Source organism: Dicentrarchus labrax, unplaced genomic scaffold (genome assembly GCF_905237075.1).
Source record: "Dicentrarchus labrax unplaced genomic scaffold, dlabrax2021, whole genome shotgun sequence".
NCBI classification, from domain to species: domain Eukaryota; kingdom Metazoa; phylum Chordata; class Actinopteri; family Moronidae; genus Dicentrarchus; species Dicentrarchus labrax.
Genome location: NW_026136718.1, coordinates 12,947,113 through 12,968,742, shown reverse-complemented (window position 1 = coordinate 12,968,742; position 21,630 = coordinate 12,947,113). Strand labels below are relative to the sequence as shown.

At 43.3% G+C, this 21,630-nt stretch overlaps 1 protein-coding gene across 13 annotated transcripts in view; it reads left to right on the top strand.

Annotated features, from left to right (window-relative positions):
- The window catches only part of LOC127349865 (ephrin type-B receptor 3), a 61,989-nt gene extending 40,670 nt beyond the window's left edge, over positions 1-21,319 (top strand). Inside the window, exons 5-16 of one of the 13 annotated variants that reach the window (XM_051375896.1) lie at positions 171-506; positions 2,792-2,916; positions 3,578-3,740; positions 4,288-4,396; positions 6,043-6,095; positions 6,348-6,566; positions 8,539-8,786; positions 9,333-9,548; positions 10,556-10,741; positions 11,162-11,361; positions 14,699-14,854; positions 16,991-21,319. In XM_051375896.1, coding sequence (XP_051231856.1) covers positions 171-506; positions 2,792-2,916; positions 3,578-3,740; positions 4,288-4,396; positions 6,043-6,095; positions 6,348-6,566; positions 8,539-8,786; positions 9,333-9,548; positions 10,556-10,741; positions 11,162-11,361; positions 14,699-14,854; positions 16,991-17,099 — 2,120 coding nt within the window. In that variant the 3' untranslated portion in view covers positions 17,100-21,319. Of the gene's footprint in view, positions 1-170; positions 507-2,791; positions 2,929-3,577; positions 3,741-4,287; positions 4,397-6,042; positions 6,096-6,347; positions 6,567-8,538; positions 8,787-9,332; positions 9,549-10,555; positions 10,742-11,161; positions 11,362-14,698; positions 14,855-16,990 lie in introns of all 13 variants that reach the window. The other 12 variants (XM_051375901.1, XM_051375897.1, XM_051375900.1 and 9 more) reach the window with 12 other exon arrangements.
- The last annotated feature ends 311 nt before the right edge of the window (positions 21,320-21,630 follow it).

The window sequence follows — 21,630 nt, the reverse complement described above, 5'->3', positions numbered from 1 at the left end:
TAATGATATGTAAACTGTGTTTCGCAATATAAATCTCTGTCTATTGTCAGTATATCTCTGCAGTGTCACCAAGGCAAATTTCTTTACACCTATTGTGCATGGAGATTAAATTCATTTTCATTCTAAACCTATTTTCCTCAACTCATCCACGCTCTACCTCCCTTTCGCAGCTGTACCTTCTGCACCGCGCAATGTCATCTCCAGTGTGAATGAAACCTCGCTCGTGCTGGAATGGAGCGACCCACGTGACTTGGGTGGCCGTGACGACATCTTCTACAACGTCATCTGTAAGAAGTGCTTGCCGGAGCGGGGAATGTGCTCACGGTGTGACGACAATGTTGACATCTCGCCACGCCACCTTGGCCTGACCCAGCGCCGCGTGGCCGTCCGTAACCTACAAGCACACACACAGTATAGCTTCGAGATCCAGGCGGTCAATGGGGTTTCCAACAAGAGCCCCTATACCCCTCAGTTCTCTACAGTGAACATCACCACAAATCAGGCCGGTAGGTACAGCTGCAGCCTCGTGGCTACCTGTCAAAGATCAATATTGAACTTGTAGGCGCTGCCAACTTTCAAAAGAATGTCAGAGAATACATTCTGTGTCTGAGAAGTAGAGATCAATTTCTTGTATGCATGTAGGAGTATGTTACATATTTTCCCTTTGAACAGGGATTGAGAAGGAAGACATTCTTCTGAATGAGCTTAGAAAGGGACCTTTTTCACACGCCCACAGCATGCTCTGTACTAACACCGCTGCAAATAGCAATAGCGAGGCAGTGTGTATTCAAAGTGTTGAACCTTCAGTATTCTATCTGCCCACTGCTTCCAACCCACCACTCCTCCAGCTCACAGCAACAACAGTAACTAGGCCAATATAGCAATCAGTGCTGAGATTAGATTTTTTAGGTTCAGAAGATTGAACCCAGCTGATGTATATACACAATAACTAACTTAAAATAGGTAGATAGGTATGTGGATTGGTAAATGGCTGAATGGATAGATTATTTTTTTCAATTTCTGAAGAAATGTGGTTGGTTTAGTTTATCTTATATGACCTCAAAATTTTAGTGCTGTTAAGATCACGATACACTTTTGTTCTTGTGAGTTGGTTTCTTTGTTGAGGTTCTCCCAGGGCTCTTAAGTTGTGCCTTGGATGTGTTTAGTCGCTATGTTAACTTTGCTATTTCTGCAGGCTTAGGATTATCCCTAGCTCCTTTCCCCATCATCTCTCTCTTTTTCTCCATTGCCTCACCTCTAACCTTGTGTTCCTGCTCCTAAAAGCTTTAGGAATGCCTTCCGTTTGTGGGTCTAGGATCCAGAGGGCATACAGGGCCCCAAGTGAGGGCTTCATTGTTTTATGAGGAGTGTGGTATTGGGCTGACAGGGACCACTGTCCACCCTTGGGTGATTGGGGTCAGTTGAGTGCAGAGAGAGAGGTGAAGGGAAAGGAGGGACAAGAGAGCTGTGATCAGATTATCCCCTGGTGTAGTCCCAAGACCATCCCTGCATGTGCATTCACCTTTTAAGAACCAAAATAAATACTAGGGCGGTGATAAGCCCCAGAGGCCACCTCCATGGTTACTGCAACGTCTTCTCTTGGAGGAGGGCCCCTAATCCCCTGGCTAGAGTAACCAGGGGATCTGTCTAGGAAGCATTGTCTTCTGGGGAGAAAGAGAGACGTGGAGGGCCTGTGTGGAAGGGGCTGGCATGGGAGGGAAAGAGGCAGGGAAGGGAAGGTTTGGGGGGCAAAGAGAGAGAGAGAGAAACAGAAGGATGTCTGGCCACAAACACAGGCAGCAAAGGGAGAAAGGAAATGCAAGGGGGAGGATCAAAGAACTAAAAACTGGGGATTAAAATGCTTGAAGGAAGGCAGTGAGACTGAGACAGAGATGGAGGTCTGCAGTGGTAAAAAGGAAGATGAAAAGTGAAGAGCTGAAGAGGACAGGGAAAATTAAAGATGATTGTGTGAGTATAGGAAAAAGTGAGCAACTTTATGTTTGATGAGAAGGTACCACTGGAGATAGATAGTTGAAGTTTTGAAACAAAAGCGATGGAGTAGACTGGGAGGAGGGAGTGAGTCAGAGGTACAGAACAAGCCTGAACTTAGAAAAAGAGGAAAGCGAGACAGGGAGGCAGACAGCACTTGGCCATTAATAGGCACATGTGAACAAAGCATGAAAAGCTCAGGTGGGTGGAGTGCCATTGTGTTTTGTGCTCTTCTGTGAGTGTGTGTTCGTGAACCATTGCACACATTTGTGTATTTGTGTACACATTATATAAGTGATGTAGTCTATATAGTGTGTACACATTGGTTTGTGTAGTAGCAGTACATACTTTCTTATAACTTAGAAGGCTACCAACAGAGGAAAACATGACTGTTCCCTAACATTTCCTCTAGAGTACAGAGCAAAAGGGCAGCAGTAGTTCAGGAAGCATGCAGTTAAAATTGCTGTAGTGTGTGCTTGTTAAACTTGCCGACATTTGCTGTATGGTAGTTGGAACTGCATGTACCAGAGATGTATCCATCAGTTTTGCGGTTTGACTTTCTTGTCACAGTAGAATTAGACATCCCCTCTCCCTCCCCAAGGACTCTGGGAGGGAGAATCTGAGCATTAGTGGAGAATGGTTCTGCATACTAACTATTGGCCAAAGCTTTTCACAAAGCCCACAGCCTAAGACTTTGTATTTGGGCTTCTGTGGACACACAAAGGGCATAGAACTTGAAAAGACATAACACAGAAAACGATAAATAAAGCGGATTTTCCTTTATTTGTTTTGCCCTGTGTAGCTCCATCTGCAGTGCCCACAGTTCACCTGATGGCGGCCACAGCGAGCACCATGAGCCTGTCCTGGCTGCCTCCAGAGAAACCCAACGGAATCATTCTGGATTATGAGATTAAGTACCATGAGAAGGTAAGCAGCAATGTAAGTCAACGCCTCTAATTCAATCCAATTTCATTGACTTGCATGGTTTCGGTTTCATCTGTGTTTCTGTAAATGTGGAAAACAATGCCTCTGCTGATAAACACATGGTTGCAGTGAGGCAATTCACTATTTCCAATCTTAGCTTGTATGATCATCCTTCCCTACTTATTCCCCTCTATCCATTCCTCTATCCATCCTTCCTTTTTCTCACTTTCTCTCCTCCCAATCCTTTCCCATATTTCTATTGTGTTCTGCCCTTTTCTGTACCCCTAATTCCATCTCTCCCTCTTGCCCTCTCTCTTATGCCCCATCCTCTCTCAACCCATGCATTAGAAAGTTTCTGTATTTTCCAGGGGCCCAGGGAGTTGTGACTGGATTCGCCTCAGGGAGAGAACAAAGACATTCCATGTATATCTGCTCTGTTTGTTGTCTTGTCCTTCTCCCATAGGATTAACACACCAGCTACAATCTGTTTCTTTCTATTTTTCTCCCTCGATCTTGTCTTCATATTTTTTTCACCCGCTTGCATGGTTAGATTGGTCAGTCATGTCAGGGGGGAAGAGCATTAAAGGGGGGGATGATGATGAATGGGACTGCACAGTTGGCTGCTATTTGGCATTTTCATCTCTGACTGTCTTTGTTTCTGCAGGATCAGGGTGAGGCCATCGCCCATACTATGACTGCCCAACGGAGCAATGCCCGCATTGAAGGTCTGAAGGCTGGTACGCCTTATGTGGTACAGGTCCGTGCCCGAACAGTGGCTGGTTACGGCCGTTACAGCAGCCCAGCCGACTTCAGCACCAACCTGCAAAGTATGTTACTCCCATACCTATTTCATTATCCAGGGATATATTGGGATATTTGTGGCTTACCAGCAATACCTCTATGATAGTACTGTGCATAAGCTTCTGAACATAATGGAGGCTCAAAAGCTTATTGAGCTTGAAGTTACTATGTCTATTTTTGATGCAAGAAGAACAGAAATCCTTGTAGAAAAACTGACTTTAAAGTTTTGGTGAAAATCTACCATTTCTTAGCATTAGACAAGGTATCAGCCTCAGTCTTGCTCTACATCATATCCATCATTAAGAAGAAAAGTAAAATAACTGAATAGTCTATTTTGCAGCCTTCATAAATGCATTTCCAGTTTTGCTCGCTGAGAGCACAAGGGCATGGTTTTACACATGTAAGCATACAATTTTGAAGTAGGCATGAGAGGCATACAAGCTTATAGATAGACTTTCGACAGAGCACACGGAGTGGTACAGTCTTCAGCTATACACATGGATTGCAGCTAGTGTAGGTGTATGTTTGTGACAAATTCTCCAAGTAACCACTCTCTCTCTTTGCCATCTAAAGCCGACCCTCCAAAGTCATGGCAGGAGCAGCTGCCACTCATCGTGGGATCAGCCACCGCCACCTTGGTCTTCATCATTGCAGTTGTGGTCATCGCTATCGTCTGCCTCAGGTCAGGACATAACTCCTCTATCATCCTCTCAAAAAGTCAGAGCGAATGAAAGATGAGCATTAGCAACTTGGGTAGCAATGGTAAATAACAGTGAGGCAAAAGAGTTCTAAAAAGAGTTCTAAACTGACTCATTTACTTGTGTCTGGCCTACAGAATATGTTCAAACAGCGAGGACTAACAGAAACATTTGTGAAAAGCATTTTCCCCTCAAGATGAAAAAAATTGAGATAGCTTCAAATGTCAACTTTGTTTGCATGTCCTCCAAACCACCCTAGAACAGTCTCAGCGGATTGCTGTGCCACCTGTGAGGCCACTGAATGCCAGATTAGCCTTCTGAATCTGTGAGTAGTAAACAGCTTTGGCCAAAATGCTACTTTGCTCACTGGACACAGCATGGTGGAGCAGCTGTTGGGCCTGATAGGCCTGCCCTCATGGCCCGGCACTCAGAATCAACTGTGCAGTTGCCCGACCACAAAGAACCCAGATGTGTCCCTGTCTGCTAGGCCCAATTGACTGGGAAGATGCGAACGGCTGCTCCGACCTTTCAAAAAGTCTGACACTGAATCAACTGGGTCTAACCACACTCGTTTATCCTTATACCTCTCATTTGTCAAGCAGCAAATGCAGTGCATGTGTGTATATATGTGTGAAAGGTTGGCACCCACCGCTGACTGGCTCCCACTGGGTTCCCTCCACAAGCCAGTTCAGGCAGTGGCTGACAAGCGTGGGCATCGGTCACGCTAGACTGAATAATAATCTCCCTGGCTGGCTCCCCCTCCTCTTCTTCTCCCTCCTGCCCCTTCGTTCTCTTCTATTTTCACACCGCTACATTGTGTCTCTCTCTGGGTCTTGGCTTAGCCGCTGTTCTGACTGCCACAGAAGAAGAAGGGGAAAATAGTAATAATACAAAACACAGAGCTTCGGCATATTCCGGAACCAAATTAGAATTTGAAATAAGATGCAAATCACCATCGGGTATTATTGCCCTGGTTACTGGTTAGACAACAAAGGAAGCACATTAACATGTAATTTCAACAACCCAGCCCCCTCGCTCTGTCATCGTCTTTGTGCCCCCCCTCCGGTGCAGAAGGGACACATGCAGGAAGACGAGGATACAAAAACTGGGAGACATGGGTATAAGAGAAAAAGAGAAGAAGAGAAATGGATTAAAAAAATAGGAAAGAGGATGACAGCAAGAGAGTGAGTCCAGGAGACGAAAACAAGAGGCAGATTGAATTGAAATGAACAGTGTGATGTCTGTAGGGCGAGGAAGACGAGACAGCTGAGCTTGCTGTTTGAGTCTGCTTTTGTCTCGGCTGTTCGTTTTAGAGGTACCAAGAGTGAATGGCTTTCACTTGCTGCTTCAGACAATGGTATGATATCCTTTTGTTTAGGCTCGTGTTACAGTCCCCAAGTATGAATCATTTTACCACCAGACATTGATTCAATCTTTATCTACAGTGTATCCCTTGCTTTCAGTGCAGAAACACAAGACATCTTCACCAAGCCACATCGTAGTGTGGCTACATCTCTGCAGACATTATTAGGGATCTGCTTTCTCCTCATGCCTTTGTTCCTTTCCAGTATTTGCTCCCTGCTGTGTTGAGTCCACGTGACTCAGTTTGTGTTTTCATCTTTCTCAACAGAAAGCAGAGAAATGGTTCAGAGTCGGAGTACACAGAGAAACTGCAGCAGTACAGTAAGTCTCTTTGCTGAGATGCCGCTCCCTTTTCCATTATTCACATTCCAACAGCAGTATTCCTATGCTTCAACAATGACTGAGCATTCCCAACCATTAAAGAAGAGCTCACATAACATGAATTATCTTGATCATCTCGTACAATAAGAACATATTATGAATGATCTTGTTTTGATCTAATCTTGGTTGATAAAGAATATGTTTTCAGAACTTAGTTGATAGCATAGATTCACGTTCCTGTTCTTGCCACTGAATCCCCAATAGTCACGCCGGGAATGAAGGTCTACATTGACCCCTTCACCTACGAGGACCCCAACGAGGCGGTGCGCGAGTTTGCCAAGGAGATCGACGTCTCCTGCGTGAAGATCGAGGAGGTCATTGGCGCAGGTAACCCACCAAAGCTCCTGAGCTACAGGGGGAAGACTGCTAGTCACCTCCAGGCCATACCGTTAGAGGACTTCACACCAAGCGGTACTTTCACTCAATTCATCGCTAGCCCTCTCCTTGCTCCCTCCCCTCCCACACTCGTCACCTCTTAGGAACCCCTTTAAAGTATTACAAATGTCTCCAGCACTGTCCTGTGTTCTGAGCTTTACTAGCTACAGTATGTCCTCTTTAAGTTAGCCTGACTCACTGTCCTAGCACCCCTACATTGTTTACCATGACATGTGCATTTAGAGTAGATGTATACCTTTTGAATGGTGAATTATCATTTCACCCATGTCCTAAAAAACAGAGCCCAATCCTGGAAAGAGAATTGCTGTGTAAGCACATTATTTATTTAGCAGTCATTGCTAATTGATTCCAAAAATCTTCGTCATCGAATGAAAGAAGATTTTGGACAATGCAAGCCCCATACAGACAGGATTTATTTCTCTAAGGGAACTTTTAATCCTGTCCAAGCGCATGTGTGTGGTTTTTCTCTTATCTCTTCCAGTATTAATTACAGCCCTATTGTTTTTCTGGCACACTTGTTGGCCTTCCATTTTTTTTTACTTCCTATACAGATAGACAGATTGTATTTGAATTACAGTAATCATCCATATTTGAGTTCTGCAGGGTGTAATAAAAGACATTTATACAGTCCCATATCCCATTATTTGATTACTGACATACAGTTGTTATTGAAAGTCCATGTGCATGCGCATGTGCTTTATGTATAGTAGCCTGGGGAATGTGTTGGGTTGTATAAAGCAATTCATGTTAATATTTGTCTCTTGCATCCCTCTAAAACATTAATCCTGTCTGGATGGGGCATACGATATTAAAATGTTTCTCGTCCAGGATTGGCCGTCTCTGATCCTGCCCACTTTTTAGTGTCTTGAAAACCTCTTTATTAAAGAGGAATTCTACTGGATCACTATATTTGACCCCTGTTCCTGGCACTTACACCTCTTCCACAATGTGGTTGTGTCCCCTCCTTTAGAAACCCTTCCTAACATTTGATGTGTTAGATAGTAAAATATTTTATGTATTTGATATGATAGTGTAATATCTCTGCTCAAAAGCTGCAGGACTGTGCCAAATGAGGTTGAGTTTTCTTAGCATTGTATCTGAGCCAAAATGGAGGACGTTGTGTGATGGCAGAGATGGGAGTCCCTACTACTGCTTCTGCTACTACCATTACTACTGCTCCTACTACTACAACAACTCTTCTACTGCTGAGGCTACTACTTGAAACCCGTCGCTTCCCAGCATTCGCCTTTTAAGTGACGAACCCTCAACCCCTGTCTTCCCTGTCCCCCTCCTCTCCTCTACCCCTTCCTCAATCCATCCCTCCATTCCTCCATACCCTTTCCCTCCTTCCCCTGACTTCCCCCACTTCATCACCTTTGCACCCATGTTGACACACATTGCTCTCATTGCCTAATTTGTCTTGCATTCCTGCACACGCTTGGTGTAGACTCTAAACGTAAAGCGTCCACAACCCCAAGAACCCCCAAACTTCTGTCTCCACCTATCTCTTCCTCCTGTGCCCGCTTCTCTGAAGCTTAGCACCACCCCCTGAACCTTGTCCCCTTCCTCCTCTGTCCCCTTGAGCTCCTCTCACCCTGTGGCCCTACTTTATCCTTTTTGTCATTTCAACATGCGTTTTTTTCAACTCATCATCTCAACATCATCATCTTCTCATATTCCATCATCATGCCTCACACTCATCATGCTGTTTCCTTTAATCTGTTGCATAACAGCACAAAGTCATTGTATGCTCCCCTATCACCACCATCCTTTGACACTGGCCTAGAGTCCTGGCTTCTCTTGCAGTTCCCCCTGTCCCACCCCTCCTGCTACCCTTCCCTGGCTCCTTGGTTCTAACCAGTTAACTGTCCCCTCTCCCCTCTTTTCCCCCACTCTCCTCCACTCTTCCGTCATTCCTCTCTCCCCTCCCTCTTTCTCTCTATCTCCTTTTGCTGTTTCTCTGGCTGTCTCACGTGGGCTCTCGCAGGAGAGTTTGGGGAGGTCTGCCGCGGTCGCCTAAAGCTGCCTGGGCGCCGGGAGATCATCGTCGCCATCAAGACTCTCAAGGTGGGCTACACTGACCGCCAGAGGCGAGACTTCCTGTCTGAGGCTTCTATCATGGGCCAGTTCGACCATCCCAACATAATCCGTCTGGAAGGCGTGGTCACCAAGAGTCGGCCAGTAATGATTGTGACTGAGTTCATGGAGAATGGAGCATTGGACTCCTTCCTAAGGGTGAGTAAAAACAGGCACCCACGATCACATTACACACAAGAATAACTTGAATATTAGCTACTTGTAATTTCATCAATAATGCAACACTTTCCGGCAAATAAGCCTTCCCAGATCTGTTTGATCTTGCTTTTAGTTATCTCACTTTCTTTGGAGCCGTAAAAGGTCTTTTTAAGCTCTGCTGCAGAACCCACAATGGTTATCTTACAAATGCTGTATTCCGGCAATTGGTGACATTTACAAAGGGCTCAGTCTCCAATGAATCACTGTCTCAAAGTCACATCATACATTGTCTGCCAGAGAAGGGGGAGTGATACAAGGAGATATAGAGAAGACAGGAATGGAGGATGAATAGGTAGAACTGAGAAATTCGCCACAGTGTAAAGTGATGGGAGATTAAAGGTGGAGGTAAGAGGACATATGCAAAGAAAGTAAGAGACACTTAAAAATGAAGATAGGTAGGACAAATAAAGTAACATATATTCCTTTGAAAATGCAATCTTGATCTACAGTCAAATTCATCCGTCATTCCCATTTTTCCTTTGCCAGCTAAATGACGGGCAGTTCACAGTGATCCAGCTGGTTGGCATGCTGCGAGGCATCGCAGCAGGCATGAAGTACCTGTCAGACATGAACTACGTGCACAGGGACTTGGCTGCCCGTAACATCTTGGTCAACAGTAATCTGGTGTGTAAGGTGTCTGACTTCGGCCTATCTCGTTTCCTCGAGGATGACGCTACAGACCCCACCTACACTAGCTCCCTGGTGAGTCAAGATATAGATGTGTGTATGTGTTTGTGTGTAAGTGTATTCATGTTTGAAATCAATATTTAAATGTGCTACATGTAATGTTTTTTAACATCAATGCATCACTATTATGTTCATTTCAGCCCCTTTTACAAATTAATCCACAAAATTGGCAAGTATGAGTGCATTCAAAAAATAGATCTGTGTCAAATCTGTTCCCATATGACATGACCATTATGGGTAGGAAGGGAGTTATTTTATTCTCACTGTAAATGGCAGGTGCAGGTGGGAAAAATAAGAACAGTTGGAACAAAGGACTAAGCCAAATAAATTGCAGCTGAATTGATGTTTAAATTACATTTTGGAGTCACACAAAAACTCCAGAGACACTTTTGTGCCTATGTAAAATTTTACCTGGAAATGTTGGGTGTTTCCACTGAAGCTGTAAGAGATTTCTAGAAATGTAATGAAACAAAGATCCTTGAGTTGAACCTATTCGAAATTAAATATTTTGCCTATTCTCACATGACACAACATGTAAAACTGGCAAAGCAGGTTATGGCACGTGGGAAAGGGGACTTTAAGACTATAATTGTCATAAAAATGGCAATTATATAATTGTCAGAACATGAGCTCTGGTATAAAGATAGAAAGCCTCCTCCGGCCTGTATACAAAGTTTAGTTTATGTGAAAAAGCAAAAACTCTATACTCCATACTGCTGGCATGAGATGCCAATCACCTCACCTACAATTCAGTTTGTCTGGTAGGTGTATTAGATAATTTGATGATTATGATATATTGATGTTAAAAAATTGTTTGTAGCACGTTAAATATTCTCCTAGCTTCACAAGTTTGTACATATCATTTTATGTAACTGTGTTACTAACCTTGTGTGTATGTGGCGTTTGCGTTGTACTGCATGGACCCATGTGTTGTGGACCAACATTTCCCTTAGACTGTTTTTCTCACCCTCTTTCTTCCTCTCGTATGTGTGTGATCCTGTGTTTGTGCTCCATCCCTCCAGTATTTCATGCTCACCTACTCATTCGCATATCCACAGGGAGGAAAAATCCCCATTCGCTGGACGGCTCCTGAGGCGATTGCCTACAGGAAGTTTACCTCGGCCAGTGATGTGTGGAGCTACGGCATTGTCATGTGGGAAGTGATGTCGTATGGCGAGCGGCCGTACTGGGACATGAGCAATCAAGATGTAAGCTGATATGAGAATTTTTTTTACTATCATGTGATATATGCATACTTAATGTTACATTGGTATTGATCATTTGTAAAAAACTTTACTGAAATACTCAACATAACAGTAGCATTTTGCGGTAGAAGATATAAATATAGTTTTTAAGCACTTTTGCTTCCACTATCTAAAAGCAGTTCTCTCTCTACATACCCACCCACAACTACCACTCCTCCACTCTGGACCTTATATCTATGTATTCCCTAAAGCCTTTTTCATGTTTATCTCTGACTCTCCCATCATTTCCATCATTCATCCTCTTCTGTCCTCCCTCACTTGCTCTTTTCATCGACCCATCTCTCTCCTTGTGTTGTCCATCCTCCCTCTACACTATATTCCGTAATTGGAAGTGATTGTGATTTCTCTGTCGCCCTTCCTCAGGTGATAAATGCCGTGGAGCAGGACTATCGACTGCCCCCACCCATGGACTGCCCCACAGCACTGCACCAGCTCATGTTGGACTGCTGGGTGAAAGAGAGGAATCTGCGACCCAAATTCACCCAGATTGTGGCCACGCTGGATAAGCTTATCCGCAATGCTGCCAGCCTCAAGGTGGTCACCAACAGCACACAGTCTACTGGGTAAGCTGTAATATTAGGATATACGAAAAGTGTGATGGTCACATTAAGTTCAGAATCAGTATGAAAGCCCTGTCAAGTAAAGCAAATGCTGAATCTTGTACAGTATGTGTGGTGGAGCTGATGCTGTTTATCTTTGTTTCCCTGGAGATCCTTGTTGAGTTTTATTAGGTGGATTAGTGATCTTCATAAAGGGCAACAATATAACAATACTATCTAATTATAGTCAAAGCATTATGGATATTAGTGTTGATCGCTTTATAAAATCTTGTCTGGTTTTCTCAAATCATATGTTGGAGGAGACCTGCTGGACTTTTGTGATAGATTGCAGTTGCAGGTCATTAGTTTATAGAATGAAGTCAGTTGACTTTTTAGCCGTGAGAGTACTGGCTGTACCATTTCATTTGCACCTGAGCCAGAGCAACTGCGATAATGATTTCCATTGTACAAATATTCCTTATCCAAGTTGATACAGTGTATGTGAATCACTCTGACTCAGCTGTAACAATCTCTCCTATAAAGTGCACATTTCTTCCCATACAACTCTGTAGTTCTCACAAATGCAGCCTTGGCCATTATGCAAATCCAAATTACCATCGCTCAATGCAGCCCTTAAAGCAACTCCCCAACCAACTGGGAGCTCAATCAATAATGTCACATCTACATTTAGCTGCACTACCTCTCTCTGCAAACTGTTTCTTGGAAAGAGTTTGGAGAATAGAAGGTGGCAGAGTTGGAGCAATAGGGAGGGGGATGACCTACCTATCTGTCCCTGCATCAGGGTCTTTCTGTCTTGAGGGAGGGCCGCAGACAATCCTGGTTTGGGCTCATGGGGAAAACCAGGGTCTCGGTTGGCCACCCGAGTGACGTTCTTAGAAGATTAAGCTTGCGGTTAATTAGCTCGATTAAGGCGATGCAAAAAAGAGATGGGAGCGCCTTTTAATTAGCCACTAACGAGATTTTAAACGGGCCAGCGGAGAGGTGGCCTCCTGCCGACAAACCTAACAAGGGAGAAGTGAGAGATGATACCGTCGTCCTGTTCGGTGTTGAAGGGTGGCTGGAGGTTAGCTAACACTGTCTGGCGTAAAAGTCCTTTGGTTGTGTGTGTTATGTGAACTTGATATGACTGCATATTGCTTTGTAAGTGTAAAGTATAATGAGTAATTGAGCTTTGGTGACATTAGGTTTCCGGCACTGTAGCATGAGTCACTTCTGTGTTTATCTTTCTACTGCTGAGTGTCTTTCATTTATTTATTTAACTTTTATTTAACCAGGAAGTCCCTTGAGATTGAAATCTCTTTTCAGAGGGAGACCTGGATAACACAACAAACCAATTTAAATAGAAATTATACATAATTGTAGAGGGAAACAAATCACACGCACAAGGAAGGACTAAATCAAGCTCAAATAGGGCAGTTACATTTCTCAGTTACATGGACTTCTAACATGTTTTTAAATTCTTCCGAGGGCATTAGATCATAAGATGTAATACGTTTTGCAAATTATTCCAAGACCAGGGAGAAAAGCAAAGAACGAAGCTGTTGTAAATGCAGAAATTCTTACTTGAGAAAGGAATCACATCCACTCTCTAAACCTCTTAAAAATGCAAAACAGACAACCCTTTGGAGAAACTGAAACTCGCAACAAGTGAACTGGAATATGGGCTCGGCCTGTAACTGTCTCACCAGCTAGCGTGCAGTATTACCCAGCTTTCCTGCTGTGTTTCTGCTTGTGGCTCACACATGGCCAGCAATGATCTGGACCCTTTTGAAGCCAACTTTAGAGGAGGACTAACAATACTCCATTAAGAGAAGCCAGAGTCTGGCGTTAAAGACGGCCTGAGGCCTTGGGCTCCGAAGCACAGGCCTTATTAAAAATTGCTCCATCTACACCACTCAATGGAGCCTCTGTATCACTGTTATTAACTCCCCCTCCATGGCTTTTCTCTTTTTTCCCTCTTTCTCCCTTCATTCCTTTTTTAATTGTTAATGAATCTAATGCCATCAAAAAGGATGACAGGGATCAACAGAGCAGAGAGGAGGGGAGACAGTGGTGCTCTTTCTCTTTGCCTGCTCCCTCATCTGTTTCTCCTCCTTCAACCTCCCTCCACGTCCTCTCTTGTTCATCCGCTCCACTTCGCTCTGAGTTGTAGCACAGTTTTATTAAAACTCCTAAGGTGGCCTCTCTATCTACAGCATTGATCAGTGCACACTTTCTTCTTTAGAAAAGCCCTTCTGCGCTGTCAACAGGTGCGCAGCAACATGCAGAACACACTCAGGAATACACACACACACACACACGCACACACACACACACACACACACACACGCACACACACCAAGTAAAGAAACTGTCTCAAGACTAAATTCAGTACATTCATATACACACAGCTACACAGTCAAACGCTCCTTCCATGTTGCCAGCGTCCACAGGTCAGAGTCAGTCCTACCATGCACCACACGCACATGTGAACAACATCTGTGTTTACATTCCACAGATTATATCTCCATTACCATTAAGTATTTTTTTCCTCAAACACACCCTGAGACAATGCACATTAAATGCAATAACAATGTACTGTACAGCATATGGCTTATATCGCACTAGTTAAGCTCATGTTCATAAAGGGAGCCCAAATCTGATTTGAGCTGACCAGCAAAACCGCATGGAATCCAATCTTTCCAGATCATATTTAAACCACATTTGTAGGTGGTTTGAAAGTGCAACCCAGTACAACCACTCAGATTGGATTTCATGTGGGATTTTATTTTTGTTTTGTCAGTCCCCATGCAACACACTGACATCTCATTGCAACAAGGAGAACAGGAACCAAAAACAGAAACACAGCTATCAAGATATCTCCTGGATTTCATAAGGGTACATATGGGATACGTGGGAGAATTTTGTCCACATAGTTACTATGCAACCTGTTGTTTTAATGTTTGATGATAGCAAATGTGTATAGTTACTTCTAAATCTGATGCAGTTCCTTGTAAATTACAATGTGGTTAGTCATCATTCAAGACCAGATTTGACATGTTGTTCTGTGAACACGCACCACCTCACCTCACCAGCTGCAGCGCCAGCATCCACCACCCGAGCCTCCAGCCAGTCTCTCCACAGTCATAAACGTGCCCCCCCACACGCCCCCAACCCCTGCACACAACTCCTTACATGTGGAGGAGAGGAGAGGAGAGGGGAGAAGAGAGATGGAGAGGTGGCGCTCAGTGGGGGGCGTTTGGGGGTGAGGTTGGCCGGTAGAGGCAGTAGAGTGACGACCTTAACCCTCTCTCTCTCTCTGTTTCTCTTTCTCCCTTCTCCCTCCCCCTCCCCACTGTAGGGTCTCCCAGCCCTTGCTGGACCGCTGTGTGCCAGACTATACCACTTTCACCACTGTGGGGGATTGGCTGGACGCCATCAAGATGAGCCGCTACCGTGACAACTTCGTCAACGCCGGATTTGCTTCCTTTGACCTGGTGGCCCAGATGACAGCAGAGTGAGTGTAGAGGGAGTAGATTCAGCTAATCAGGCCTAAAGTGATTGACTGGGCTGAGTTTGAGAGTCAAATTAGTGTTACACAGATTGACCTTGAGGGAATAAAAATAGTCTCATGGCTAAATTAAACATGGTAAGATGTGGAATGGGCTCTTATAGGCTCAGACATCAAGTAATTTAGGATGAAAAAATCACATTTTACTATATTGGTACATTAAGCAGACATTTCAGAAGTACATTTGTAGTGCTTTGAAGATAAATCATGCCTTGAAGACATACAGTTCCATGCCTTTTACTGCTCCAGTATTTATGTAGACATAATGTAGTGTATGGAGGTAGTTTTAAAAAGGAAAATGTGATTTACTGGAAACACAACCTTCCAAGAGACACGAGAGAGAGAGATTATCCAGGGGATGAGAAAACATAAGATCATCTGTGCTTTTCCTGTAATTTGGTGTGTAATTGACAAATCAGGGTAGGTTTGCTGTAGAATGGGGAGGATTATGCAATCAGGACTGGACTAGTAAGAATCACTTGCTTCAGAAGCTAACAAATTGGATAGACAATCAATAAATGCACAATTTAACAGTGCAGTACAATTTTTCAGCAAGCACTTGTAGCTGCTTCCTTAACTACAATCTCCAGTTGACCTTGGCGACTCACCCACCGTATGCCGTGTGTACAAACAGGAAATTATGTAATGGAAGTCATGGAAATTGAAGGCGAGTGATGATCAAATAAATGAATTAGGATTATAATGATAAATACATTATCCTCATTAACTGCATAATAGGCAATGGAGGTGGGGGTAATTTGTTTCAATTTGGCCAGGCTGACAGGTGTGGTGTACTGTGGCTCTCTGTTGCCCTTAATGGCCAGTAATTCCTCTAATGGTGCCCATTTATTATCATTTCATCCTCCATTGCTGCACTGATGGGGATGACGAAATATGAAAAAAAAAAAAAAAAAAACACAATTTATTTGTGTGAAATTAGGATGATGCACCTTTATCTGGCTTTGAAAAGGATGGGTGTGCAGTGCGGATCTGGGTGTGTGTGCACTTGCACGTACTGTATGCCTGTGTGCATTTGTTCATGTGTGGGTTTAGGTACACACTTTTGTACTACAATAGATGGAGCCACAAAGTCATTGAGACAAGCAGAGTGTATGGTGTCTGCGTGTAATATTAGGTTATCCAGTATTTGTGTGTGTGTGTGTGTGTGTGTGTGTGTGTGTGTGTGTGTGTGTGTGGTTGTGTGTGTGAGACTGAACGGAGAGGACGCAGACTGTGGCAGAGCCCCAACAGTCGGCTAATCACTGCCCCAGACGCCGTCCGCTCTCTCCTCAGCTATCAACTGGGGAAATCAAACAAGCGGGCGGAAAAGAGAGGTTCTTGTGATGTTATTGTACAGTGTTAAATCAACATGGCCATGAAGATTAGATTATGGCGTCTGACTAATGACGACCAAAGCAGGTGCGCTCTCCCAGGCCTTTTTAAGGATGTAGTAATGTCTACTGTATGTCAACATTTTCATATTTTCCCACTGCACCCTCAACCTGAGGTTAAGACCCTTACTGTACAGATCACTCTTCCCAGCTTTATTGTTTGTAGCTTTTTCTGAAGAATGATGCGCAACAGTGACCAAGTAAAAGCTGATTTACTGACACACAGACCCATGCTATAAGTATGAATGACAGGCCCCTTACTGAGTAATCTGTCTAGTATCTTACAAAAAATAATAATTCTGTGCCTCGTGGCAGGCTGGTGACGACTCTGTGAAGTCTGCCAGCTGCCAAACAGTAGCTTGGTTTGCTCTTTAATCATTAACTATCCCATTATGGCCCTTTGACTCGCCTCCTTTTGCCCACCTGCTGGGCAACAGAAGTATTTTGCATTAAGAACAACATTCTCTATAGCTTGATGAGTGTCCCCATTTTGTTGACTCTCCATCAGTTATTTTATGTGTGATTGCCAAGGTGCTTGCCCATTCCTGTTCCCACCTGGTAGAGTGTGTGTTTACTTGTGGGAAAGTGAAATTTGCACTTCAACTTTTGACACGTGATGTTTGTCCACTTTTATTTTTTTATGACTGAGCCACCTGTTCTTATTTTCGTCTCTTTTCTTCTCGCTCCACAGGGACTTGCTGCGGATAGGGGTAACGTTGGCTGGCCATCAGAAGAAGATTCTTGGTAGCATTCAGGACATGAGACTACAGATGAACCAAACACTTCCTGTCCAGGTGTGAGCGACAGGACATATACAGACCGATGCAGTTGAAGGACAGCCAGACAGGAAAAAGGGGGAGGAACTGTGCCAGAGAGAGCCATTGGAAAACCCTAGCTGCCTGACCCATCTCTGCCAATTAGATGCTATGAAACTGGCTTGCAGTGCCTCTGACAATTTTTTTTTCTTTATTTTACTACCACTACCATTTCCTGTTCTTGCTCTTTTGTTATTCGTCATTGTTTCTTTTTCCATCCAATCAGAATTAGTGTGTTTTTGAAAGAGGAAGAAGACCCCCTTATATCCCATGCGTGCCTCACCAGCTCTGGTGTGGGTTGACGTTTGCATGCATGTGTGTTTTAGTGAGGTTGGCCTTAGCCTGTAACTGAAACGTCACACTCTGTTCCTCACGCAAGAGTCCCTCCCCTTGACCTCTCAACCCATCTTCAATGGACGTAATACATAGTGAAGAAAAAGTGAACAAATGTTCACACACATAAAAAAATGAAACAAAAAAAAAAGAGGACCCGCAGGAGATAGAGGACAGTTCTTTCCCTGATAGAAGTTGTTTTACTGTGCACATGTGTGTGTGTGTGTGTGTTTCTCCATCTTCATATTGAAGGTGTGTTATCTAAAAGGGCACTTGCTGGAGAAGGGTGAGGTGATGGAAGAGGTAAAATGAGGTCAAAGGTCAAGAGGATGACAGAGGTCAAAAAGGTCAAAGGATGGCAGCCACATTTCTGGACGCTTGTTTTGGCTGCTGAGTCCTCAGTAGGTCACCAGATGACCTCTTCACCATGACCTGAAGTGACTCAGGATAGTTCCACAGCTTGGGATCACCTGCTCATCAACTGTATTTTGAAGCATACAAATGTTTTATTTTTGTTTGTCCACGCACCATTTTTTTTTTCTTTTCCGTTTTTGGCTTTCTTACACTTTTCCTTGGGAGATTTGTGGTTTCAAAATGGCCGGTCAAACCGAAGTACCCCCACTGGACGCTTGAAGTGATTAAGGGGAGACAAGGACTGTGGCAACACTATAGAAAGACCACTTGGCCTTTTGTGTGCGATTTTGTATGTGTGTGTGTGTGTGTGTGTGCGCATGTGTGCGTGTATGTGTGATTAAGTGTGCTTGGATGTACGGGTGTGTCAAGTTGCACACAAGTATACTGTACAATACAGCTTCCGCTATTTGCCACCGTGGAGAATTAACGCATGAACTGAACCGTGACAAGGAGCAAATATATCTGAAACAATTACGCTATATTCTGTGGACAACTGTTAAACATTCTTTTTTATTGAATCCAAAAAATGAACTTAGGACATACATATATATATAAAATTATATATATATATGCATCATGCAGAAACTGAGAGAAACCATGATGGACACCTTACTTTCTACTTACTATTATCTGGATTTAGAAATAATCAAAATTCTTGTTTTAATTTCTTGACATCCTGCCCTATGTATTTATTTGTACCCCACCAACACCCAAATGGATGGTAGGCCATCCAGTGGACTTGGAACAATCAGAAGGAAGAGAAACTCCAAGAGGATTCACCTAATGAATTGATGGTTATTAAACAAAGGAAATTGCATATAAATTGGATATTGTATTTTTGTTGTTGTTCTAAACAGCCTGTACATGTTTTGTAACAAAAATACGATAAATGACAAGAAAAATGGTGTTTTGACAAAATGGAAGTGCTGTTGTGAAATGTTTGATTCAGAGTGAAATTAACAGAAAGCAAAGGAAGAAGAGAGAGAATGGGGAAAGTCAGGAGGAAGAAAACACCCATGGTTAGAATACTGGTAATAACACGTCGCCCTTTTGCTCTCCGTCCATTGTTGTCTGAGTGTCTGTGTAGGTGTGTCCACGTTTGTGTGTGCCACCTGAGCTGGATATTAAGCTCCCCCTATTCATTCTCATTCTCAACATAAAGAGTATTTGTGAAGCACCGAGCTGTTACTAATCGTCTTCCAGGCACATTGTTTTCAACTCAGAACCTCCTGCAAACCATTCTAGGGCAAATCTGTGGTTTATCTGTTTTAATTTTACTTATTTACCATCACCTCCAACAATGGGATCCTCCCAACCCATCTTGTCAGACTGTTGAGGAGTCATTAGGGGGATGGTCCAGAGATTATGCAGCTTACCTACCAATCATTTCAATCACCCCAGAGGTGGAGCTCCATCACTAGACTTTCAGTTTGCAACAGGATCCTCATCAAAGAACCCAGAGCTGTCAGAAGAAAAAACCTATTGGTCTTTGTCTGTCAGGTCGATTAATGCAGCAGCCAATCTGGCATCGCGAGGATACGAGCATGCAGAGAGCACAGACATACGGCAGGCTGACCTATCATTATCTCTCTTCATTTCCTGTCTGGCCTGCAATCATCCTGTCTCAGCTCAGGCTGCTGCATGATTAGTACAGTGCAGGATCAACAGCCCTGGCACGCAGAAAGCCAAAATCTGCAGGCCCCTCATCCTAAGTGATAACAGCTGCATCACGGAGACTATTCTATTTGCACTTCTCACAGAGGGGTGTTTGAAGGTAGTGGATGAAGGGATGGGGCTGCATCACTAGTGTGATCTTCCAGACAGTCTCCATATTGTTTGGGTTGGAGCTGATCAATGCAATATGTGAATATTATTAGTTAGGTGTGTAATGATAGCGTGATGTTAGTGGCCATGCAGTGTGTCTTGCAATATTAGTTTTGTCAGCCGTTAAGTCCCTTCCAAAGTCGTGGATGATATTATGCAAAACAACAATGTGTTTCCCGTTTTATATTGTTTCATCTTCCACACACATACGTTTTCACTACTGCTAGTACACTCTGTAAAGGGCTTACTAACCAGTAACAGTTGTAGTACACAATTAAGTAGTAATTTAATTGTTGTGTACTCAAACTACATTATCCTTATATATCCTTCAATATCCTTACATTTGTTTCATCGAAGCATCAGTTAAGATTTCCGATACAATGGCTGGAGAATCAGAAACGCCAGTATTGTCAGCATGATTTGTTATCATGACGTGAAAAGGTTGAAAGTGCCTGCTAGACGAGCAAACATTTTCTGCGGAATTATTTTGCTTCTCTTCAAAGCAAAACAGCATTTTGATCGGAAAAGAGTGATAGAGTCTACCTTTGGAGGTGACAGAAGAGCAGAATTAATGCAATCAGAAGCTCACGTTTCCCCAAAGTCTCCCAGAAATATACAATATTAATCCCTCTTCCTACACTCAGCTCAATCAGCTAAGCCCCTCTGTTGCAAATTTCGCATGTGACACCAAAAAACAGTTGATGAGCATAAAAAAAGAGAAGGGGGGCATATGGGGGCTAAACACAATCAGATGGCAGACATGCCCACTCATGAAAAATAGCAGCGCTTTGGAGCTTGCATGAACTATTGATGAGGTGCACATGCTGCTCCGGGGTCTGGAGTTGTCTTCACTAAAGTCAACCGGCCGTGAGTGATGAGCTCAACTGGCACTGTTGCACATCTTAAAATGATTAAACTGCCACCACATCAACTGCAAACAATTAATCTTTAAGTGGATTTTTCACACATTCATGGGAGTGTTTAATATTCAACATTCACAGAGAGGAAAGAAGCTCACTTGTGTTTTTTTGTTCTTCCTTCTGACTGCATGTTGCTGAAATGATGATGGACTGTTATGTTTGTGTGTGTGAGAGAGTGTGTGAAATAAAAGGATTGCCATTTTATACAGAAACACTTTGATCAGCAGAGTTTAGGCTTTGTCAGATGTGGTTATCTCTATGTGTGCCAATAGGATCCAAACTATCCCAACATTCCTTCCACCTTTCTTCCCCTATTTTACATGATCCACGGATCATCAAACACACCCACCCTCTCCGAAAACCCCTCCACTTACAAATTTTCTTCAGTTGTCTGTTTTAAATAAATATATACAGTACGGTCTTTTCTTCTGTCTTCTAACAAGGTCACTCCACATCTGTCTTTTGGTCACTTTTGAAAACCCCCTCTTTATACAAGGAAGTGATGTGTTTCAGAGAGAACTGTACATGTGTAGTGAACTTGGAGGGGGGACGGAATAAAGCGCTGAGAAATGCAATTGTTAATTCCTCTTTGAAAAGCATTAAGATGTATTTAATGGTGCAGACATACACAACAAATTACTAAAAAATGATGATGCATTCTTGTAGAAATATTTTTAAAAGCCCTTTTGCAATTAAATTATTTAAGAAATGTGACCCGATCTCCTGACTGAGTCTTTATATTGTGTTTTGAATTGATAATTCATCCATGTGGACTTAAAGTAAATTGTTCTTCCGTGAGGTACCGTGCCAACACATAATCACAAACATGTTCTCCAGTCAAGTAAATGCCCAAGACAAACACATTCAATTTCACTGCTTATCATTTATGGCCGTCTCTCGCTCCTATAATCATTACCAGAACTTCATGTAGTTTTTTTCACAATAACGTGGTTTTCACAATAAGTGGCATCAAAAGCCTCAGTTCAGATAACTATCTACTTCAGATAAACATACCGCAGTCCCAG